Source organism: Perognathus longimembris, chromosome 1 (assembly GCF_023159225.1).
Source record: "Perognathus longimembris pacificus isolate PPM17 chromosome 1, ASM2315922v1, whole genome shotgun sequence".
Lineage (NCBI taxonomy): Eukaryota > Metazoa > Chordata > Mammalia > Rodentia > Heteromyidae > Perognathus > Perognathus longimembris.
Window position 1 is genome coordinate 55,965,183 of NC_063161.1, and position 24,974 is coordinate 55,990,156.

General features: G+C 47.5%; 1 protein-coding gene across 1 annotated transcript in view; it reads left to right on the forward strand.

The window, feature by feature from the left end:
* Vdr (vitamin D receptor) overlaps nt 1-24,974 on the forward strand; it is a 58,900-nt gene that overhangs the window by 20,511 nt on the left and 13,415 nt on the right. The window contains exons 2-4 of the mRNA XM_048365660.1: nt 5,272-5,349; nt 7,089-7,236; nt 17,776-17,906. Of these exons, the coding sequence (XP_048221617.1) occupies nt 5,272-5,349; nt 7,089-7,236; nt 17,776-17,906 (357 nt within the window). The remainder of the gene's footprint in view (nt 1-5,271; nt 5,350-7,088; nt 7,237-17,775; nt 17,907-24,974) is intronic.

Genomic DNA, 24,974 nt, shown 5'->3' on the forward strand with positions numbered 1-24,974 from the left:
GCTCTTTTGCTTGAGGCTAGTGTTCTACCACTTGAGCCACAGATTCATTTCCAGCTTTTCTGGTGGTTAATTGGGGTTAAGAGTCTCATAAACTTTCCTGCCTGGGCTGGCTTTGAGCCGTGATCCTCAGATCTTAGCATCCTGAGTAGCTACGATTATGGGTGTGAGCCACCAGCACCTGGCAAAAGTGAAGGGAATCAGATTATTTGTTTTGGATTGTTTTTTCCGTCAACAATTTTAAAAGCTGAGTTTTGATCACTCCAGCTACAAATGGGCACCCATTCTCCATTGGGGTACATGAACTACACATCTTTCATGCCTTTCCTGTCTTAAGAATGCATTTGGGGACGAAGGGGTCTGATGAGCAGGCATGCATGGCGTTTGTCTATAAATTTCATTATTATTCCCTGACCTCATTATGGTGGGTGTTCTGATCTTGAAGTTGCTGGGAAACTTTATTACTTATTAATTTTAGGTGCCAATAGTGGAGCTTGAACTCAGAGCCTCATGCTTTGGCTTGGCTTTTTTGCTCAAGGCTGTCCCTACCACTCTACACATGCCTCCACTTCCGGCTTTCTGTTGCGTTATTGGAGAAGAGTCCCATAGACTTTTCTGCCCTGGCTAGCTTTGAACCACAATCCTCAGATCTCACCTTTTGAATAGCTAGGATTCTAGATGTGAGTCACCAGCACCCAGCTTGAAAAATACTTTAGTGGTCATCCTCTTGTCTACTCCTGGACCTTCCTCATAGTCACAGCTCTACCACCTTCAAAAGTCTAAGGAGGGTCCAGTCAATGTGGTGAGTTCAACTGAGCCCAGGGTGGGGTGTGTGTGTGTGTGTGTGTGTGTGTGTGTGTGTGTGTGTGTGTGTGTGTGTGTGTGTGTGTTAAGAACTTTGATCCTTGCTTTCCTAGGACTCTACCCAAGGGAATGACCATTTCACAGAATCTTCTGGAAATTGGGTACCCACTAAGTGAGCTGGTGGAGGCAGTGGTTGTGGCTTTAGTGCCTGGCAGGAACTGTGTGATCTCATTTCTTGACAAAAGAAGGTCATGACTGGGGTCAGGGTGAGGAAGGTGATGCTCTGGGGAAAGCCCCAACCAAAGCAGTGGAATGTTCTGTACTCAGAACATGATTTCTGGTTGGGGTGGCAGGGTGGGGAGGGGACTTGTACGATGTGGAAAGTGAGATATGCAGGGTTCTTTTTTTTTCCAATTGTCTTCTTTTCTTCACATGTTTTTGCCCTACTTGAATGAGACTATGAGATTGTGAGTAGAAAATGGATCCTGACCTCAGGATCTGGCAGTGTGGGGTGTGTCCTGCAGGATAGAAATAAACAATAAAAAGCAGGAGTTTGTGTGTGTGTGGGGGGGGGGGGGTCCTGGGGCTTGAACTCAGGGCCTGGTTGCTGTCCCTGAGTTTTGTTTTATTTTCTTAAAGCTAACACTCTACACTTGAGCTACAGCTCCACTTTTGTGCTTACTTGGAGATAAGTCTCCCAAACTTTGGTGCCTGCACTGGCTTCAAGTCGTGATCCTCAGATGGCAGCCTCCTGCACAGTTAGGATTGCAGGCCTGAGCCAGCAATGCCAGGCTTGCATTGTTCTCTGAATTAGTAGGTGTGAATGGTGTCCAGGGTCTAGGATTGGAAACATGGCTGAGATATTTCCCTTAGAAAATGCAGAAGACTGATCATATAAAATAGTATTTATCGAAACGAACCCCAGGGAATGGAAACAAGAGATTTTTTTTCTTTGTTGTTTTTGTTTTCTATTCTTTTAGTCTTGTTTGTTTGTCTGTCTTTGGTAGTGTAAGGGGCAGCACAGGAATGGAGGGACAAAGGATAAACAAACTCAGCAGTGGTACTCTCTAGACACCATGTTGAAAATGAACTACGCAACTTGTGGGTGGGGAGGTCAGGGAAAAATGGGAGAGTAAGGGAAGGGGTGACTCCTTACCTGACTTATATAATTATATAATTGTAACCTTCTGTGTATCACCTTTATAATAACAATTCTTTTAAAAAGTGCTAATTAAAAAATAATAAGAAAGAAAATGTAGAAGAGTGGAGACTTAGAAGTAAGCTGCCCAGTCTTAAATTGCAGCTCCAAAGTAAAGCTCTGTCTCTGCTTCAGTTTTCCTATCCCAAGACAGAGATAAAGCCAAGTACTGGCAGCTCACACCTGTAATCCCAGCTACTCGGGAAGCTGAGATCTGATCACCATAGTACAAAGCCAGCTCTGGCAGATCAATTCTTATGTCTAATTAACTGCATAAAGCTAGAAATGGAGGTGTGGCTCAAGTGATAGAGCACCAGTCTTCAATGGAAAAAGCTAAGAGCGAGTGCCAAGCCCTGAGTTCAAGCCCTAGTGCTGGCATAAAAAAAAAAAAAGACAGGGATAATAACAGAGCTCACCTGACAAGGGTGTGGTGGAGGTTAAACCCCAAGCGTGAGGACCTTGGAGCAGGTCCCAGTACAAAGCAATAGGTGTCTGCTTTGATGGCTATCACTGGCGATGGGAGGAGAGAGCAGGAGGCAGAGAAGTTCTTGGGCGTTGTCATCTACCTGCCCTCATTTGGCTGTACCTGGTGCCACTACTTGCCTGGCCCCAGACCCTGGCAAGTCAATCCAAGTACTCTCAACTTTGGTTTTGCTGTCTGTAAAAATAAGATGGCTCCCTAGCTTCTAGACTGTGAGGATGAACAGGCCTGCATTTGTAGGTTTGAATCAAACTAGAGGCGTATGTGTGTGTGTGTGGGGGGGGGGGGGGTCCTGGGGCTTGAACTCAGGGCTTGGGCTCTGTCCCTGAGCTTTTGTGCTCATGGCAGGTGCTCTACCACTTGAGCACTGTATTTGGGGGTTGATTAATTAGAGATAAGAGTCTCATGGAGTTTCCTTCCCAGGCTGGCTGCGATCTGCAGTCTTCAGATCTCAGCTCCCTGAACAGCTGGGATTACTTACAGATGTGAGCCACCGATACTCAACCAAATAATTGTTTTAAGTTCAAGGGTGATGGTCTATGTGGACATCCCCTCTGACCTCTGAAAACTGTAGGGGCTGAAGACAGGAGAGCAGTGGTCCTTTCTGTGCCCCAGCCTTCCTAAGGGTCCTTTAAGGAGTCTGAGAAATCTATAAGGCCATCAGATAGAATCCAGAAAGCTGGGAGACGTGGGCTGTAGGAAGCAGGGGACGTGCGGGAGAGCCTGGCATTGAGTAGCCTGTCTGCTCCCAGTAGGCATAGCTCCTTTCCACCCATGGCCATGGGAGTTCCAATCACTTCAGAGCTCCAAAGCTGGGCCTTTCCTCGAGGGGCCCCTGGGGACTGCCATGTCTGAGGGGTGGCAAAGGCTTCAGAGGCTGGGAATTCTACATTTGAGTTCAAATCTTGACAACCCCTTAAATTCTCCTCTTTCCTGCCTAATCAGACGGGGACATACACACACACACACACACACACACACACACACACACACACACACACACAGAGAGAGAGAGAGAGAGAGATCTAAAGGGAAATAATAGCTTGAGGACTATACCTCCCCATCTGGGATTTGGCTTAAAGGCCTCTGCTAAGTCTCAGGAGCAGGTACCTGGAAAAAAAATATATGTATGTGTATATATGTGTATGTATACATATCTATATACAGATACTGTCCAGTCTCATCTTGTATTGGCATTAGGGAGGGAGGAGAAGTGTGTGTGTCTGTGTCTGTGTCTGTCTATCTCTCTGTCCATCCATCTGTCAGTCTGTCGGTCTGTCTTGTGAGTACAATTTTGCTAGTCCTACTTGATGAGCTGCTGTGCTGGACTTGGGAAATCAGCCCTAACCCAACCTGCTGATGCTGAGGGTGTTAAACACATCTGGGAAGGAGCTAAAATTGGCAAGAACACATCTCGTTAGAAAGCCATACAACTGCTCCTCCTTCTCCCCCTCCCCCCCTCCCCCCTCCCCCGCCCATGTCTGCACACAAACGGGAGATCCCAGACACTTGCCTTTGAAGGCATCTCAAAAGGCCAGAGGCCTGGGCTGCTGTCCCAGTCAACACCGCACTGCACCCAGCTCCAGCAAGGCTTCTGTGCAATCCTGCCTGAGGCAGCCTTCTCTTCCCCACACTCAGCCATGCACCAGGGCAGCCCATGCCTCTGCTTCCCAGAGCATGCCTCCTATCTGAGAGCAGGGCAGGGAGCACAGCAGGCCTCCTTACAAAGAGGTTCTCTCCCAAAGGTGCAACGCCTAGGTGAATCTGATCACACAAAGTAATAGTTATTGAAATAAACTCCAAGAAATAGAAACAAGAGGGTTTTATTTTTTTTGCATTGCTGTTTTTTCTTTTTGTCTTGTTTGTTCATTTATCTGTCTTTGGGAGGGCAAGGAGGGAGCCCCCAAATAGAGGAACAAAGGGTGAACAAATGCAGCAGTGGTGCCCACTGGACACTATGTGGAAAATGAACTATATAACTCCTGGGTGGGGATGGGAGGGAAAAACTGGGAGAGAGACAGAAGAAAGGGGTGACCTTGTCCAAAAAGAAATACAGTCATTACCTGGCATAACTGTAACCCCTCTGTATGTCACCTTTATAATAACAATAAAATTATTTTTAAAGGAAAATAATCTGTGCACCAGTGGCTCCTGCCTATAATCCTAGCTACTCAGGAGGCTGAGATCTGAGGATTGGAGTTTAAAGCAAGCCCAGGGAAGGAAAGTCTGGGAGACTCTTATCTCCAATTAGCCACTAAAAAGCTGGAAGTGGAACTGTAGCTCAAGTGGTAGAGCACCAGCCTTGAGCAAAGTAGTTTGGGGACAGCAACCAGGCAAAGTAGCTCAGGGACATCAAGCCCACTTTAGGACCAGCGTGTGCATGCATGCGTGCACACATACACACACACACTCTCTCTCTCTCTCTCACACACACACACACAATCACACACAATTCCTCCAGTCCCTCAATACCTCCTGAGAGCAGGAGGGAAGTTTTGGCATCCGTAGTTCTGATGATCACTCTCACATCTAACATGCTTCGTGCTGATTTCTACCTCAAAGAACAGCCAAGCCTGGCACCTGCCCAGCCACTCCTGCCAGTGACAACATGGCAGTTCTACACACACGCATGCACACACACGCATGCATACACGGGCATGCATGCACACACACAAGTCACTTCTGTCAAGTGTTGAGTCCTTGATCTGGGACCCGATGAGTTTTCTATGGTTTGCTGGGCTCCTTAGAGGAATGATGCTTTAGATAAAAAGTCTCATCTTCTTCCTTTCAGAGTCCTTTTGTGTGGACGCGTCAGTGGGACCTCGCAGTAGACCCTTGAGTTCCACTTACCTGCCCCCTACTCCTTCAGGTAAGTATAACACCCTTGTCAGCCACACCTCCCTGGCTTACTTTCCAGGAGCAGGGGTGGGTCACAGTACAGAGGAGGGGAAGCAGGGAGTCCTACCTGTGTCCTTGCATGTGTAGGACCCGTGCCATCAGAATCTACAGCTGAGATCCACAGGCATGAAGTCTAGGATAAGAGCTTGGAGAGACTTTGTTGGCTCTGGAACAGGATCCAAAGGGCTGCCTTATAGGTTCAATGTTTTCTATCTTAGCTCCCATCTTCTCCTTCTCCTGCCTTCCTTTGCCTCTGCTTGTCTCTCCTGCAGCTTTCAGCTGTCAGGTACCTAGAGTCCTAGGCCCCTTCTCCACATCTGGATTCTGACCTGAGTGCTGGCTGGATCCTCTCTCAGATTCCTTATAATAGCCTCTTCCCTGTGGGTCTCTGGATGGGGATCCAGTCTTTCTGTCCAGCCGGACTCCAGTACCTGCGCTCTCAGCCCCAGGCCAGGCCACTTCCTGAAGTGAAAGACCACACTGTGCATATGGTAGCATTGTGCTGTCCTAACTCACTTATGTCATGACCAAATAAGGCCATATGAGGCTGAGCTTGTGGGACTGAGTTGAGAAATGAGGAGTTCCCATCTCTTCAATTCTCTCCTTCTATATCTCTGTGTCTCTGTTTCTCTCTCTCTCTCTCTCTCTCTCTCTCTCTCTCTCTCTCTCTCTCTCTCTCTCTCATGCCAGTAAAGGACGCTGGTGGCTCACACCTGTAATACTTACTCGGGGGGCTAAGATCTGAGGATCATGGTTTGAAGCCAGCCTGGTCAGTAAAGTCCCTAAGACTCTTACCTCCACTCATCAGAAAACTGGAAGTGATGCTGTGGCTCAAAGTGGTAGAGTACTAGCCTTGAGAGAAAAAGCTCAGGGACAGCACCCAGACCCTGAGTTCAAGGCCTATGACTGACAAAATACAAAACAAAATAAAAACTGTCTCTGACAATTAACTGTATATGATTATGTATAATTATTTGTATATGATTCACATTACTCAGAAATACATTAAAAAGAGTGTTAAATGTTATTGAACACAAAAAATGAAGGAAAATATTTTCATCACCTTGATACCCAAACACCAGGGACAAGAGACCTTAGTATGACCTGCCGGGCTGTGAAGAGCACGGCCTGGAATAACAAGGCTCAGGTTTGGACATTAGAAGTCTCCATATTTTCATCTTGGATGACAAACTGGACAAGATCGAGATTCAGATCTGCCTCCTGAGGCTGAGCAGAGCTTGTGAGGTACCTGTGCATGTTAGAATCACCAATAAACTAAAAGACTATTTGGTTTGTATGTTTGTATATATGTATGTGTGTGTGTGTACATATAGTGTGTATGTGTGTGTGTGTGTGTGTGTGTGTGTTGATTCTGGGGCTTGAACTCAAGGCCTAGGCAGTGTCCCTTGGCTTTTCTGTTCAAGGCTGGTGTTCTACCACTTGAGTCATACCTCTACTTCTGGCTTTTTGGTAGTTAATTGAAGGTAAGCATCTCATGGACTTTTCCTACCCAGGCTGGCTTCAAACTGCGATTCTCATATCTTGGCCTCCTGAGTAGCTAGGATTATAGGTATGAGTCACAGCCACTAGTGTAAACGCAGGCTACAGTCTGAATCCCAGGCCTGGCTAAGCTTTCAGGGACAGCAGCAGGGGGATAACACAAAAGCATTGACTTTGGTCCTGGCTGTGGCATGCCTTTTGTTCTTGCAGGGATGGAGGCAATGGCAGCCAGCACTTCCCTGCCTGACCCTGGGGACTTTGACCGGAATGTACCCCGGATCTGTGGGGTGTGCGGAGACCGAGCCACCGGCTTTCACTTCAACGCTATGACCTGTGAAGGCTGCAAAGGCTTCTTCCGGTGAGTTTTCTCAGGCTCCACCCCAAGAGGAACAAAGAAAGAAGAAACAGTTTTCCCTTGGAGAGAACCCCTGGGCTTCTGTAGACCATGTGACTCTCACAGCCAATGGGAGCAACAACACCTGGCCAGGAGTGTCTTCTGCCTCTCCTCTCAGGTGTAGATGGCTCCATTGACCTCCCAGGAGATGCTTTTCTGGGGTGATTATGGTTTTTCTTATTAGCCCGTGACATGAGAGGTGCCATTGGCTCATGCCTGTAATTCTAGCCACTCAGGAGGCAGAGATCTGGGGATCCCGGTTTGAAATGAGCCCAGTCAGGAAAGATCATGACACTCTAAACTCCAATAACTAGCAAAAAGCTACAGGTGGTAGAGCACCAGCCTTGAGTGAAAAAACTAAGGGACAGCACCCAGGCCCTTAGTTCAAGCCTTAGAGGAGCTGGGAATGTGACTTAGTGATAGGGTGCTTGCCTAGCATGCATGAAGCCCTGGGTTCGGTTCCTCAGTACCACATAAATGAAAAAGGCCAGAAGTAGTGCTATGGCTCAAGTGGTAGAATGCTAGCCTCAAGCTAAAGAAGCTCAGGGACAATGCCCAGGCCCTGAGTTCAAGCCCCAGGACTGGCAAAAAAGAAAAGAAAAAAGTTCAAGCCTTAGTACCAGTGCCAAATATATATATATATCCCTTTATCCTCTGCACCAACCCTTATGTCTATAGTTGCAAGCAAACTTCCTCCTCCACTGATGCTGGAAGCTTTCTTATCAGTCCGGCAGGTCTTTGGGGGAAGCCTCGAGCTTGGCTTCAATGCTTGCCTTCCTGTCCAATCCAAACTGCTCCTCAGAGCAAGGGTGATTGCATTCCTGACTGGGTCACTGTGCCTGCTCTGTGCCCAGCTCTTCACCCATGGTTCACTTATGCTAGGTGTGAATGGCAACCAAAGATGGCCCAAGCCATGCAAGGAATGTACTAGAATTCCTGTTTAATCAGTCAAGACTAGTGTCTCCAGCCTCCGCTCTTCTCATGTGAACACAGGACCACAAAAGCTAACAGTATGGAGAAAGCACTAGAGAGTCCCAAGGGTGCCCCCATTGCAAGCCAGGAAGGGAAATGGGGAAGGGATAGATTATGGGGTAGAAATGGGAACCATGAGAAATTAGCAGTTGGAGGAAGAGAAAGGAATAGCCAGGAAAGAGTTTTGTGCTAGTTTAGACTGGCAGTGGCTAAGACCAGGATAGGGCTCTGATAATAAAGAGAAGCAAGAATAGCCAATAGCCTATAATTCTAGCTGCTCATGAGGCTGAGATCTGAGGATCACAGTTCAAAAACAAGCCTGGGCAGGAAAGTCCAAGAGACTCTTATCTCCAATTAACCACCAGAAAGCTGAAGTGAAGCTGTGGCTCAAGTGGTAGAGTGCAAGCTTTGAGTGAAAAAGCTCAGGGACAGAACCTAAACCCTGAGTTCAAGCCTCAGTATTGACAAGCGGTGGCAGGAGGGGCGAAGAAGAAGAGGGAGAGGGAAGGGGAGGGAAGGAAAACAGAGTCACACAGACAGACAGACAGACAGACAGACAGACAAACAGAGAAGCAAGTGCAAATCAAGTCCAAAATGATGATGCTGAAATCTTCTGGCTCCTGTCTGAACTGACAAACTCTCCTGGCCTGGGTGGCTGAGTGATTCTAAGTACAGGCCATTATTATGTGGGACTCTACCCTAGCTCAGGAGCTCCGCTCACCTACTCTCTACCCAGGAAGGAGCCAGTAAGCTGGAGCTTTCATAGCTTGAGCAATCACTGAACAGCAAGGGCTCTGTGGGTGCTAATTGCCTATTTGGCCTGGCACAAGCAAGCTGTGCCTTTGGCTTTTGGGTAGGCTGTTTCCCAGCTTGGAGAACCAGATCAGTAGCTTCTCTGGCTCTAGGTACTGGTACCACATCTATGGGTCCTCAGGGCTGACTGTAATCCATACTTCTCATAGTGTTTGAGTCCTATGAGAAGTATGAGTCTCCTCCAAATAAAACGTGACTTTAGTTTCTTAGGAACCTAATCTATATTTCCCCCCAGAACAGTGGCCCAGTATTTGCAAATCCAATGTTCATGATGATTTCTGTAGATTATAACCTCTGTGAGTAATGAGAATCTATTATATATCTATATCAGTTCTCCTTCCCCACCCCATCCTGGGGGGCCTAGGTACTGTCCCTGAGTTTCTTCCTTTTTTTTCCCCTCAAGACTAGCACTCTACCTCTTGAGCCACAGCACCACTTCTGGCTTCGTGGTACCGAGGAATTGAACCCAGGGCTTTATGCATGCTAGGCAAGCACACTACCGCTAAGCTACATTCCCAGCCCTCTCTTCTTTCTTCCGCTGTGCCTTCTCCTTTTCTTCATCTAAATTTTATTTATTTATTTATTTTTATTTTAGTCTGGTATTGATCATTACTTAAAGATTCTGTTGTCCCTTTTACCTATCTTTGTTTGCTTGTTTTTGGACTCTGTGTGTGTGTGTGTGTGTGTGTGTGTGTGTGTGTGTGTGTGTGTGTGTACTCACGTGCATGTACCGGTACTAGGGCTTAAACTCAGGGTCTGTGCACTGTCCCTTAGCTTTTTAGTTCAAAGCTGGTGCTCTACTACTTGAGTCACAGCTCTACTTCTGGATTTTGCTAGTTAACTGGAGCTAAGAGTCTTTCCTGGAGATAAGGACTTTCCTGCCCAGGCTGGATCCTTGATCCTAGGATCTCAGCCTCCCGAGTAGCTAGGATTACAGGTGCCAGCGACCAGCACTTAGCTACTTACATCTGTTTGTGCAAGGTTGATCCCAGGAAGTAGTTTCCTTGGGAGACCAGAGATGATTTTGCCACGTCCTGGATCTCAAGGAGCACTCTCAACCCTGGGGTGGCAGTTCTCAGAGAAGGGTTTTGCTATAGTGATGGATGGCTCACGAACTCTCATCCAAACCCTGGGGACAGGCCATCCTGTCTGACCATGAGTGTTCTGTTTGGCTCCTGAGATAAAACTGGACTGCTCTAGAGGCTAGTTATGGTCATCTAAGCCAGATCAAGACTCAAGTCAAACCAAAGGGTGATGAGAAATCAAACCAAAGGGCATCAAAGGTTGGAAGGTTGGACCACATTTCTGTTTTTACAGCCAGGAATTTGAGGTCCTTGCAGGCCAATTCCTCCCAAAAGCAAGTTCATATTGCATCTGCTTCTGCACTTCTGGGGATGTGGATCTCACCTGAGGAAGATGGTATTTCCAGAGTGTAATAAAGGTCTGCACAAGTAGATCCATAGGGGGCCAGAACTTCTTGGCTAATGTTAACAGTCAGTATACTAAGTAAGGGCTGGAAGAGAAAGATGTTTAGATTGACTAAAAACTAAATATAAACACATACAAATATATCATATATATGATATACATGTGTGTTTATCATACATATGTATAAATGCACATGTGTATAAATGCATACATATGCATATGTAGATATAGTTATACACATGTGTGTCCATTTTATATAATTATATTAAAATAATTATATAATGTATAAATAGATATTAGTTCATATATAATATATGAATTGCATATAATGTGTATTACACAAATAGTATATTTATGTGGATGATCTGACCCATATGTATGAATCTAAGTGATTCTCTGATCATGGATGACGTTGTATAAGGTCCAATATAAAAGGAAAGGTATAAAAAATAATAAAAGGAAAGGTATAAATGACAGAGAAGAGTATCAGAGAGATTACTTTGATGAAGAGAACAAAGCCAATGATGACGTTTTACAGATGACTGGATAGAACTGGATATGGAATTCTATGGTAGAGTATGTGCCTAGACTGTCAAGTCCTTTTGGTTCATCCCTGGGAAAGAAAAGAAAAGAAAGAAAGAAAGAAAGAGTAAGGGAGGGAAGGAATGAGAGAAGACAGAGAGGAAAGAACAAAGGAGGAAGAGAGAGGAGGGAAAGGAAGGTGAGGGGACAGTAGAGGACTGGAAAAGAGAGGAGAGAAAAGAGAACAAGAGACTAGAGGAGGGGACTGAAAGGAAGGAGGAAAGAAGAAAAGAGAAGAGGACAGGAAAGGATGGGAAAGAAAAGGGATGGGGATAAAGGACAGGAAGGGGGGATAGAAGAGGAAGGGAGGGGAAGAAAAGGGAGAGGAGGAGAGGAGAGGAGAGGAGAGGAGAGGAGAGGAGAGGAGAGGAGAGGAGAGGAGAGGAGAGACTGGGAAGCTGTGTGCTGCAAGCTCCAAGATAAAAGGGACAGTGTGGAGTCCAGTGTTTTTGTTTGCTGGCCCCACAGTCTGCAGGGACCTTGCTAATTATGGGTCTTGTGAAGGACAGGAGGAGTAAAACACAGGCTGGTGAGGATCCAGGAACATGAGGAATGTTCTGGCTTTCAGGAAGATCACTCAGCTGATATTTGTAGCTCTTCTAAGAATTCTGATGTGAAAGGAAGCAGAGAAATGGGGCAAATGTCCAGCCAATTAAATCTCAAAGTGCTTAAGTGCAGTAGAGTAAATAGAAATTATGGGAGGAGCAGCCACATAGGGCACTCTAGGGGCACAAATAAATGACTCACCAGGAAGTCATTGTTGCTGGACAGAACTTTGGCCAGGTCCACTGATCTCCCTCCACATGTGCCCCGGGATGTGGATGAGAGAGCCCGAGTGTCTATGGACCACCCAGGAACCATGTGCAGGAGCTTGGGGACAGGAAGGCAGAGCATGTATTTGGAACAGGAAGGTCTGTAAAGTTGTTAAGAAAGACAGTTGTGGCTGAGTGCTGGTAGTTCACACCTGTCATCCTAGCTACTCTGGAGGCTGAGATCTGAGGACCGCCCGTTCAAAGCCACCTCCCAGTAAGAAAGCCTGAGATCCCCAATTAACCACCAGAAAACTGGAAGTGGAGCTATGGATCAAAGTGAGAGCCAGCCTTGAGCAAATAAAGTTCAGGGACAACGCACGGGCCCTGAGTTCAAGCCCCATAACTGATGGAAGGAAGGAAGGGAGGGAGGGAGGGAGGGAGGGAGGGAGGGAGGGAGGGAGGGAGGGAGGGAGGGAGGAAGGGAGGGAGGAAGGAAGGAAGGAAGACAACTACAATAGTATGAAGATCTTACATTTCTTTTTGGTCATTGTTTTTGTTTCTTTAGGAATTTAACACTCTAATCTTTGTTCCTTTATTTAAATTCACTCTCAGCGTCCCCTAAGGATTCTTTTCTTCCTTCCCCTCCCTCCTTATTTTTTTTTTTATGCCAGTACTGGGGTTTGAATTCAGGACCTGGGTGCTGTCTCTGAGCCTTTTTGCTCAAAGCTGGCACTCTGCCACTTGAGTCATAGCTCCACTTCCAGCTTTGTTTTTTTGTTTTTTGTTTTTTGCTGGTTAATTGGAAAGAAAGTTTCGTGGACTTTCCTGCCTGGGCTAACTTTAAAACATGATCCTCAGATCTCAGCCTCCTGAGTAGCTAGGTTTACAGGTGTGAGCCACCGGTGCTTGGCTTAGTGGGCAATATTTGACAACTAGAACTGATCTGTATTTAAGGCATACAACACAATGTTTAGCTGTATATATACACTATGAGCTCATGGCCACCACCAAGCGAGGTAAAATGACTATCACTTTGCACACAGCGTTTTCATTGCTGAGGGTCCCTGCAGTTCCTCTATCCTAACCAGGCTTTGTGGCCCTCAACTTCAGACACAGCCCACCAGGGGTACCTGACCCCATGTGGCGGGCAGAGCTCCCCATTTTTTACCAGAACCTACTGTCCCAGACTTGAGTCTCTAGCCCCTGGCACTTGGTGCTTCTGTGAACTTCTTGTCTCTTTCGTGTTTTGGTGAATTGGTCTCTGGCATGAGAATCAGTAAATGTCCTCTCTCACCCCTGGCTTTCTAGAAACTGTGTCTATATTTAGTGTGGCCGCACCACCCCTGGCCCTTTTCCTGAGCTAGGGTATAATTGCCAACCAGCCAGAGGATGACAGGGTTGGGGCTCAGAGAACAGCAAAGACATTGAGCTCCCTTAGAAATCCAAGGCTCTTGTTTCTCAAAACACCAAACCAGCTCCCAGGCAATTAGCTTTGGGAGGAAGGTGGGGTAGGGTGTAGGTCTTCAGGATAAAGCACAGAGCCAGGGCTGGGTGGTCTGGCTGTCTTGACTCTTTGTGGGCAGAAACTAGATGACAGCCATATGTGTGGAAATGCTCTTAGGAGGGAGGGAAGGGAGGAAATTGGTCTCCAAGTCAAGAAGACCTGTGGCTCAGGAAGCATTGGAGCAGACACGCCTGAAATCCCTGGGCTCGAGGTCCAGGTTCCGGGAAGGCCCTGGCATTGGCTGTTGGAGTAACTGAGCTTTCTGTAGCCTGAACACTGACTGCTGAGCACTACCCAGAGCGCGAGGTGTCTCTACCCGCCCTGTCACCAACCCCTTCTTCTCATTCCGTGTTTAGAGGACTCTGGAAGAGCTGATTATTCATATTCTCAAGTAAGAATAACAATTTTAAAGCTCCAAGCTTTACCAGTGATTCATACTGGTAATCCTTGCTAATAGTTCAAAGTCAGCTTAGGCAGGAAAGTCTATGAGTATCTAATCTCCAATTAACCGGCAAAAAACAAAAACAAAAACTACAAGTGGAGCTATGGCTCAAAGGGTAGTGCTGTGAGATTCTATGCCTAGCCCCAGAAAATGCTCAGGACTTTACTTTCTTCCTCCTCCTTTTTCTTTCCTTTCACGGTCCCAGTTTCCTCTTCTATCAGCTCTTCTCCTTTGCCACACTCTGGGGCTTCATACTAAACTCATACACTGCAAATGAGAGCAGTGACTAAGATTTCTACCCTCAAATCTTGGTATTTTGGTGCTGGTACTAGAGCTTGAACTCAGACCTTTTGCCTTTACTTGACCTTTTTGCTCAAAGTTGGCACTCTACCACTTGTGTCTTTTGATAGTTGGATATAAGAAATTCTCACAAACTTTGAACCTTAGTCCTCAGATCTGTCTCCTGAGTAGCTAGGATTGCAGGCATGATCCACCAGTATCAACTTCAAGTATTTACTTTTAATTCAACTCTACATATTTTTTATTGCATTCTGACCCCCAACTTCCCCATTCCTGTTGCCAAGTACAGTTGGACCAAGTGGCTATCTACAACCTGTTACATGAAAGCCCAAAATTGGGCTGCAGAGTTAAAGTGACATGAGAAAGATCCCTTTTTATATAAATGAGAAAGATAGTAAAGCTCCCAAATCTCTTTTCTGGGGAAAAAAAAAAAAAAGACTTGTAGTTGGAGGACTGCCCTGCTCACGTGTGAGGCCACAGGCAGGCTCCTCCTAAGGAAAACAGTTAGGGCTCTAAAGACCCTGAGGGCCCCCTCCTGGGGTCTCAGGAATGACAGAGGGCGTTCTTGAGGCCCTCTCCTGTGCCTCAGGAAGATCTTGGCCCCACTGGACACTGGTTAAGGCTTTGGCTGGTGTTGCTGTCTATGGTATTGGGCCCAGGGCACCATATTAGCTCTTCTTGGTTCCCAGGACACTGGAGGCTTCACAGGAAGCGTTCTGAGCCAGCTAGGACTGTGGTGGGAGGAAAGAGCGGCCCCTCAGGCTAAATGCCTAGCTATGGTAGGAAAAAAAAAAAAAAGGAAATGAGAGTTTGTTCTGAATTAGAAACTTCTGGTCATAGGGTAGGTTTAGATGGTTGTGGGCATTTGTGGTAACAGGTGAAGAAGCCTCAAGAGCCACAGGGGGAAGGAAAGGAAGGAGAAGGAAAGGACACCCAGCCCATGTTCTGGAATAGACGGATGTGCCTGTTGTGATCCCCTCTGTGGAGCCCTGACGCTTCCCCTGTGCTTTCATAGTCTGCTGTCCCTCAGGAAAGGGTCAGGCCTGTAGTGGAGGTGTAGAGGTGAAAGGCATTCATTTCCATGATGGCGGAAATGACTCACCAGGCTCTCTGCACAGCTGCCACCTGGGGCAGGACTAGGCTTTAGCCAGGATAGATTTGGGACCAAAAGATCCCTAACAGCTTGGTGTTCTCCACCTCCCCCTACCCCCAAGCCCAAATCTGCTGTTACCCTTTGGGTAAAGAAGGTCATCAGATGAGTATACTACAGCCAAGGTCAACAGCAGCTACTTCCTCCGCCTGCTGGGTCCCTCTCAGCCTCCAGCTTTCCTCATGGGCCTCTGCTTGGAACTATTTACCTGTGGGCTGTTCCAAAGTTGAAAATAATGCAGGAAGTCAAAAGCAGAGCCTCTGGATCCATAAGACTTCCAGACTTGAGAGCCTTCATTTCTTGCTGAACAGCCTTATTGATAAGTTTCTTAACCTCAGTGGTTCCCACTATTAAATGAGGAGTTACTGTGGATCCAAGATTCAAGTGACCCAAGAGCCTTTGCTTGCCTGCCGCTGCTGCAGAACCTTCTTCAAGTCTCTCTTCTCCATTCAGTGGGCTGGCTCCATCTAGTCTCAGAGTGTGATTGTCCTTTATCCCATTGTGTTCCAGTGTTTGGGCTTTATCTTTAAAAGGCAATACGGGGGTTTGAACTCAGAGCCTTGCTCTTGCTAGGCAAACTCTACTGCTTGAGCCATGTCCCCAGCCCTTATCATTTTCATTATTTTTCACTTTTTGTTCTGGGTTCGTCTGGACCATCCTCCTCCTTCTTACACTTCCTATGTATCTAAGATGGGATATCTTGAACTTTTACCTGGAATTGACCTCATACCTCAATCTTACCAATCTTAGCTAGGATGACAGGCATGAGCCATGTACTAGGGCTTGAACTCAGGCACTGTCCCTTAGCTTTATCACTCAAAGCTGACACTCTACTACTAAGCCACAGTTCCATTTCTGGCTTATTTTTTTTTGTGGTTTATTTCTTTGCTCAGCTGGCTTTGAACCCTAATCCTCAGATCTCAGTCTCCAGAGTAGCTAAGATTCCAGGCATGAATCACCAGGGTCCTGCAAGTCCCTAAAAATCATAGCTAGCATCTGAATCTGGAGAGGAGGAAGTCTCTCACTCATCTCAGGGAGAAAAAAAAGGGTGGAGTGGAATCTGGCCTTAAAGATGCTGTTGCTCATGGAAAAGGTTATCTGCCACTATCTTTCCGGAGCTATGTCTTGCTACCTACTTTGAGAAGACATAGAGCCGAAGAGTGCCAGAAGGTGAGAAGTTGCCAGAAAGGCATCTTGAAGGCGATGTTCTTTATTCAGCTTCCCAAAGTTCTCATGGTGTGCTGGCAGCGAAGAAGAACTTGGAATTAAGCAAAGGAGTCCTTAAGTTTGTACATGCATGCAGGGACATGCATGCATATGCTACACCACACACCTGCATATGCATGCACATACGCACATACGCAAACACACACACACCATGTAGTTTTACATGGGCAGAGGGCAGGGTGCTACCTTCCTGGCTAAGGACTGTTTTGTAGGTTTCTGTTTTCACAGAGCCCTTGCTTTGCTGCCTTTTAGAAAGCCAAGGTCAAGTTGGACTATATAGTGAGATCTTGTCTCAGAAAAAAAAAAAAAGGCCAGGCACTGGTGACTCATGCCTGTAATCGTAGCTATTCAGGAGGCTGAGATCTGAGGATCTTGATTGGAAGCCAGCGGGGTAGGAAAGTCCATGTAAGATTCTTAACTCCAATTAACAGAGAAAAGCTGGAAGTGGAACTGTGGCTCAAGTGATAGAGTGCTAGCCGTGAGCAAGGAAGCTCAAGAACAGTGCCCAGACCCTGAGTTCAAGCCTAATACAAAGAAAAAAGAGGAGAAAAAGGAGGAAGGGGAGGAAGAATGAAAGGGTGAAGGAGGGGAAGGGAAGGGAAGGGAAGGGAAGGGAAGGGAAAGGAAGGGAAGGGAAGGGAAGGGAAGGGAAGGAAGGGAAGGAAAGGAAGGAAAGGAAAGAAAAGGAAAGGAAAGGAAAGGAAAGGAAAGGAAAGGAAAGGAAAGGAAAGGAAAGGAAAGGAAAGGAAAGGAAAGGAAAGGAAAGGAAAGGAAAGGAAAGGGAACTAAGGCTAGATCTCATTTCTCACCAGATCATCAGACCTCTTCTCTTTCCATACAGCTAGAACTATGGTTTGGCCTTGAGCCTTTTCTCCTTTTTCCATGTACCAGTGACCCATCTATCCCTGGGTTGCAGAATGTTCTGGACTCTAGAAGACTGAATGTTGGGACTAGTATTCTTGCCTCTCATTTGGAAGCTTTTCTAAAATACTGTAGAAAACTATCAGGAAAATGTATTGGTATGTTTCCTGTGAAATTTTTCAAAGGGGAGGAGAAGAAAGGGCTGTAAAAGTATGTAAAAAGAAGTCATGAGACTTGAATAAGCAATAAAGTGAGGAGGTGGAACCTATGGGCACACCCAGTCCTGTATAGGGCAACAGAGGTCACAGGGTGGTCCAGGGCCAGGCTGGGCCTGCCACCCACTATGGGAGAAATGGAGGGTGAGGAGCTCATGGACAGGTTACTATGGTTACCACCCTGGCAAGCTGTTCATAGTCAGGGCCAAGGATTCAGAAGGTCAGTGACTCAATGCAGATGTGTGCTCTCTCTACAGGCGCAGCATGAAGCGGAAGGCACTGTTCACCTGTCCCTTCAATGGGGACTGTCGCATAACCAAAGACAACCGGCGCCACTGCCAGGCCTGTCGGCTCAAACGCTGTGTGGACATTGGCATGATGAAGGAATGTGAGTATCCGGGGCGGTGGGCAAAGGTCATGGTTGGACTGGGGTCTTGAGAAGACTTTAGTTACTGGTGTGTGTATGTGTGTGTGTGTATTTGTGCACACACACACACGTGAGTGCCAGTCCTGGGGCTTGAACAACAGGGCCTGGGTGCTATCCCTGAACTTTTGTGCTCAAGGCTATCACCTTAATCCACAGCTCCATTTCTGGCTTTATTCATTTATTTATTGGTGGTTAATTTATTGGTGGTTAATATAAGAGTTCCATGGGGTTTTCCTGCTCCAGCTGGCTTTGAACCACCATCTCAGCCTTCTGAGTAGCTAGCATTATAAGCATGAACCACTGGGGCCTGGCAAAAGTGGCAGATGTTCAGGAATATTCTGACCACTCTACCCATAAACCCTGAGCTCTAGAACCATTATTTGGTAACCAGAGAAGCCACTGAATTCACAGGATGCCACAGAGACTGGAGGCAGGGTCCTAGATCGGCTGGGAAGGAGAGTCCTCTGCATAGCCATCCCTGCTCTACTTCCCCCGACCACTCCTGTGTGGAGTTTGCACCCAGACTCCCATCCAGCCCTAAGACAGAGCCCATGCTCTTCCAACCTCGTGATCCTTAGAGTCTCCAGGGGAGGCTTAGATTCATGCACCCCTCCTTCTGGCTATGGGACTATTTGGCGGGGGGGGCGGGGAGGAGAGGCAGAGGATAGATTACACATGTGGCAGGAGCAAACTCATAGGACAAGGTTTATGGAATGGGAAATTTCTTCCATTGCCATAGCTGAGAATCAGCAGCACAGTGGAGGCCTTCACCCCGGATCTCCTACTAGAGGCTTGATTAAAGCTCTGCACTCTTTATCTCGGCTCTCCAGCCAACACTGGCAGACTTGGAAGGAGTTTCCAGGCCCTCCTTCTTCCCCCACCCCACCCCCCCACCCCCCCGCAGCATGCTGGCAGGCCTGGACACGCCAGTGGCTCCCACCCAGTCTCTGCCCCACCCTGATCCTGTGTTTATGCTGGAGAAGAGAACAGGGAGGCCCAAGGCCTGACACCTTATGAGGCTCCACACACATTTTTGGTGGGGCCTGCAATGTGTGTGGAGTGCTCTCAGGTGGGCACAAACAAGGTATGATACCACATCTGCCCTGCCTCTGGGAAGCAGTGGCCTCTTTGAGGCATGGAGCCTGGGGTTCTGAGGATTCAGCCATCCAAGAATGGCAGGGAGCCAGGTGCCCGTGGCTCACACCTGCAATCCTAGCTACTCAGGAGTCTGAGGTCTGAGGATAACAGTTTGAAGCAATCCTGGGAAGGGAATTCTGTAAGACTCTAATTACCTAAAGGCTCAAAGTGGATCTGTAGCTCAAGTGGTAGAACACAGCCTTGAACACAAAAAGCTCAGGGGTAGCTCCCAGGCCCAGAGTTTGAGCCTTAGGATGTTCCCTCTCCAAAAGAAGGAGGGGGAGGAGGAGGAAAAGAAGGAGGAGGAGGAGGAGGAGGAGGAGGAAGAGGAGGAGAAGGAGGAGGAGGAAGAAGAAGAAGAAGAAGAAGAAGAAGAAGAAGAAGAAGAAGAAGAAGAAGAAGAAGAAGAAGAAGAAAGAGAAAGTTACACTGCTAGGCATAGTAAAATGCTATCCCAAGAGTTAGGGTCAACCTTGCTAATGCCTCCGAAGCCCCTGGCCTGAGTCTCAACAGGAAGAGCCTGTCCTATTAGCCTAAAATTTAGGAAGAATGCTCAGATCATCTGAGATTGGGGTCACAGAGTAAGTTGGAGGTGAACTGGGACTAGAACCCCACTTGTGTCCCTCCTAGATCCCTTTGAGTCCCCACGGATTACAATATCCATGGTAAGGAGCAACATCAGGCCCACATGCTGTGTTTGGGGTAGGGGGCCCTTTCCCAGGAGCACCATACCACATGATAGAGACAGTCAGCCAGAAGTGACTGCCCATTTCTAGATTCGCTTTGTATCTTGGCCCCAGGGAGTTCTGTGACCCTGTCCTGCTTGCCTGCTCTCCTGTCACCAGTGCAAGAGACACGAAGCCTTGTGCTCCAGTTAGAATAGGAATGTCAGACCGGCCAGGCGCCAGTGGCTCACACCTAGAATCCTAGCTACACAGGAGGCTGAGATCTGTTTGAAGCCAGCTCAGGCAGGGAAGTCTGTGAGACTCTTATCTCCAATTAACCACCAAAAAGCTGGAAGTGTAGCTACAGCTCAAGCAGTAGAGTGCTAGCCCTGAGTACAAAAGATCAGTGACAGGGCCCAGGTCCTGAGTTTAAACTCCAGGGCTGACACTAGAAAATAAAAAGGAAGGAGGGAAAGAGGGAAGAAGGGAAGGAAGGAAGGAAGGAAGGAAGGAAGGAAGGAAGGAAGGAAGGAAGGAAGGAAGGAAGGAAGGGAGGGAGGGAGGGAGGGAGGGAGGGAGGGAGGGAGGGAGGGAGGGAGGGAGGGAGGGAGGGAGGGAGGGAGGGAGGGAGGGAGGGAGGCAGGGAGGCAGGGAGGCAGGGAGGGAGGCAGGTCTGCCCACCACAAGACCAGTTCTTTCCACTGCACTGAAGTCAGGCTAGCACCAAAGAGATCCTGCTTAGACTTCCTTGGTATCTCGGCCTGGAAATCTTGTCTCAGAATTCTGAGAGCTCACTGATCAAAGCTGCTTGCAGATCCCCTGCCCTGTCTGCTATCTCTAAGGCCTAGCCTATCACAGAGACCACAGTGTCTTACCATTTGTAAAACTAGCTAAAAAGCTGAGTTCCAGAAGGGGAACCCAGTAAGGGAACAAATTAAGTTGATGGCATCAGATTTCATCATAACAGAGGTCTGTCTGCTTCCTGTGACTTGGAAATCAATAACTCCTTTAAGCATATTATTTCATAAATCATAATCACATTTGCCTATGTAAAAGATGTGTGGATTATTCCATTTCTAATCAATGTCACCTTGATAGACACTCCCCAGTTGGGCCACCCTGTCGCCTTTCCCATCTTTACACAGGGGATGTTGGCTGCTATCGGATGCAAGTGACTGTGGAAAGGTGTTGTGACATTAACCTGGAATCTTCTTTGGGTTTTTTTGGTTTGGTTGGGATTTGTTTATTTGTTTGCTTGTGCTAGTACTGGGGCTTGAACTCAGAGTCTGAGCACTGTCCCTGAGCTTTTTCACTCAAGGCTAATGCTCTACCCACATGAGCCACAGCTCCACTTCTAGCTTCTTGGTGGTTAATTAGAGATAAGAGTCCCACAGACTTTCTCTTTTGCCCAGGCTGGCTTTGAACTGTAATCCTCAGCTCTCAGCCTCCTGAGTAGCTAGGATAACAGGTGTGAGGGCACCCAGCCTTCTTTGTCTTTTTAAATTCAGTTATTGACAAACTTTACTACTTACATGTTTCACACTCTTCAGAGGTACTGCAACATGTTATGAGTTCCAGTTCCGTGGTGGTGGCCACCATGCCACTGAACAGCCATAAATGTTACAGTCAGAGGCAGGTAGCATGGTGGTTGTGGCTGTTGATGCCAGATCCAGCTCTACCATGTTAGCTGTGTGATCCTGGGCAAGACATGTGGCTTCTCTGACCTCTGTTCCCCCATCTGCAAAATAGGAGCAATAAGAGCACTCGCCTTAAGGAGTTAGGATAAGGAGCAAGTATATGTAGTCAGTGTACAAAAAGTATTTACAGGCTGGGTGCTGGTCACTCACACCTGTAATCCTAGCTACTCAGGAGGCTGAGATCTAAGAGGATCACAGTCAGCCCAAGCAAGGAAGTCTGTGAGACTCCTATCTCCAATAAACCACCACCAAAAAGCTAAAAGTAGAGCTGTGGCTCAAGTGGTAGAACACTAGCTTTTAGGAAAAGAAGATAAAGGACAGTGCTTGAGTGTTGAGCTCAAGCTCCAGGATAGGTGCGTGTGCATGCGCGCGCACAAGCACACACACGCACGCACACAGATACTGTGTTTACTCAGTGACCTGGCATGTCAGGTGTGCCATTCATAACACGGCAGGGTTTAGGCACCCTGGTGCATTCCTTGATGCCTTTCCATGAGCCCAGGACAAGGACTTGCACATGGAGGCACAATCTGTGTTGATATGCTTGATATCTGGCATTAGACTGTAAGACCAGCTCTGTAGTCATGAATCCCCCGGGCTGTGGAGAAAGGTCAATAATTATGATGACCCTTGACCTTAAGTAACTTTTGGGGTAGTGAAGGAGATCTTTTAAGTTCTCACTGTAGGCTTAAAAGTGTGGCAGACTGGGCTGGGGATATGGCCTAGTGGCAAGAGTGCCTGCCTCATATACATGAGGCCCTGGGTTCGATTCCCCAGCACCACATATACAGAAAATGGCCAGAAGTGGCGTTGTGGCGCAAGTGGCAGAGTGCTAGCCTTGAGCAAAAAAAGAAGCCAGGGACAGTGCTCAGGCCCTGAGTCCAAGCCCCAGGACTGGCCAAAAAAAAAAAAAAAAAGTGTGGCAGACTTAGCTGGGCTCCAGTGGCTCATGCTTGTAATCCTGGCTACTCAGAAGGCTGAGATCTGAGGATTGCAGTTCAAAGTCAGCCTGGCTAGGAAAGTCTATGAGGCCTACTAAATCTCCAATTAACCACCAGAAAACTGGAAGTGGCACTATGATTCAAAGTGGTAGAGCACTAGCCTTGAGTGAAAAAGCTCAGGGACAGCCCCCAGGCCCTGAGTTCAAGTTCCAGTATAGCAAACAAAAACAATCCAAAACAATGACTTTATGGCAAAAGAGGGCTATCATCTGGCCACTAAAGAAGGGAAAGGACCTGAATGGATGTTAGGGAGAGGATACACAGCTGGCAATGTGACTGCAAGTGTGAGCAGAGCATCTTCACCTGTCAGCGATGCCCATACTCCTGGAACAGAAGCTGTGCCCAAGGATGCTGGGAAATGAGACTAGAAAGTTAGGAAGAAGCCAAACCATGAAAGGTCTTGAGCCTTGACTCTGGTTTAAGTAAGCAATGAGGAGCCAAGAAACTTTTTTTTTTTAAGGGAAGGGAATAGAGCCAGGCACCAGTGGCTCACATCTGTAAAGCTACTCAGGAGGCTGAGATCTGAGGATCTCAGTTCAAAGCCAGTCCAAGCAGGAAATTCTGTGAGATTCTTACCTCCAATGAACCACCAAAAAAGCCAGAAGTGGAGCTGTGGTTCAAGTGGTAGAGTGCTAGCTAGCCTTGAGCATAAAAGCTTAGGACGGTGCCCAGACTCTGAGTTCAAGCTCCAGGACTGGCACAAAAAAAAAAAAAAAAAGGAAAATAGCCTCATAGAATCACAAGGGGCTCCCAAAGTGAGCAAGGCTCAGAAGTATGCACGCGGTGTGACTGGCCTTCTCCACATCCTTTCATCACCAGCTCTGCCCACTCCTCAACTGAGCGGGAAAGACCAGACAGCTAAGTTTGGCTTCCCCCAGCAGGGGCCTTCCACCCTTGCCTTTCCCTGGGAAGTCCTCTGCTCCTTTCTCACCCACCCTGCGTGACCTCTTAGGGTCTGAGCAGACACCCTCTGTGGGCGGAGAATTGGCAATGTTTTGAGCAGGTGAGTCAATCATGGGTGTGGCCTCCTCTCGGCCCTCCTCTTGCTAGGGCTCACCTAGGCCATGGAAGGGAACACTCCATCTTTTGCCATCTACCTCTCTTCCCTGCTAGTTCTTTGGCTCAGGGTGTTTATTCCCACTTACCAGAGGCTCTTCTTCACCCCTACCTTGCCAGCTTCTCTCTCTCTCTCTCTCTCTCTCTCTCTCTCTCTCTCTCTCCTCACACACACACACACACACACACACACACACACACACACACACCCTCCTAGAGAGTCCTAGGCCAATGGGCTTTTCTTGAAGCCACCCACTTTGGGCTCATGGTTCTTTTCCCTGCCCTTGTGAAACTCCCCAGTTCTGTGGGCAGATGCCCTGGCAGCACCAGCACATAGCAAGTAGGTACAGGCTGAGAGCCCCGGTGCCCACTCCTGCCATTAAGCTCTGCAAGCCCTGGCCAGAAGGTCTGTTTGCCCAGTTGTCATGCCAGGCACCCCTGCCCCAACCCAACCTTCCCAGGCAACTCCCCAACACATTATGGCAGGTAGTACTTCCACAGGAACCCCTACACAGACCTGCACGTAGGAGAGGTGATCTATTGCCCACGAATGACTTAGAGAGAGGGTCCTAGATGACAGTGATGGAGTGCTAGACTCTAGGAACTTCAAGAGGACTCAAAACCTTCCTTGAGCTGGGCGCCAGTGGCCCATGCCTGTAAGGAGGCCGAGATCTGATCACAGATTGAAGCTAGATGTGTAGCTAGTTCTCAAAGCAGATGGTCCTTTGAGATAGATGTTATCGCTCCCCTACTTACACATACATGCACGGATGCAAAAACGTACATGCACACATGCAAGCACATATATATGCATTCATGGACACTCATACATGCACTCTTTATAGAGGAAAGAACAAGAAAGAGGCCTTATCTGGGCATCAGTGGCCCATGTCTGTAATCCTTGCTACTCAGGAGGCTGAGATCTGAGGATCATGGTTCAAAGACAGCCTAGGCAGGAAAGTCCGTGAAGCTCTTATCTCCAATAAACTACTCAGAAGAGGCTAGAAGTGGACCTGTGGCTCAAGTGGTAGAACACTAGTCATGAACACAAAGAGGCTCAGGGACAGTGCCCAGGCCCCGAGTTCAAGCCTCAGGGCTGGCAAAAAAAAAAAAAAAAAACAGAGAGAGAGAGAGAGAGAGAGAGAGAGAGAGAGAGACCTCCTTATAGACTATTCCACTTCTCAAGCTCTTTTCTTTATACACCTGTCTTTTCCTCATAGAAAACCTACTATTTGCCAGGCATTCATTTGCCAGTTCATGCCTGTAATTCTAGCTACTCAGGAGACTGAGATCGAGGATCTTAGTTCAAAGCCAACCTGGGCAGGAAAATCCCTGAGACTCTTATCTTTAGTGAACCACCAAGATGCCAGAAGCGGAGCTGTGGCTCAAGTGGTAGACCTCCAGCCTTGAGAAGAAAGAAAATAAAAAGCTCAAGCCCTAAGTTCAAATCCCAATACCAGCACAAATGGATGG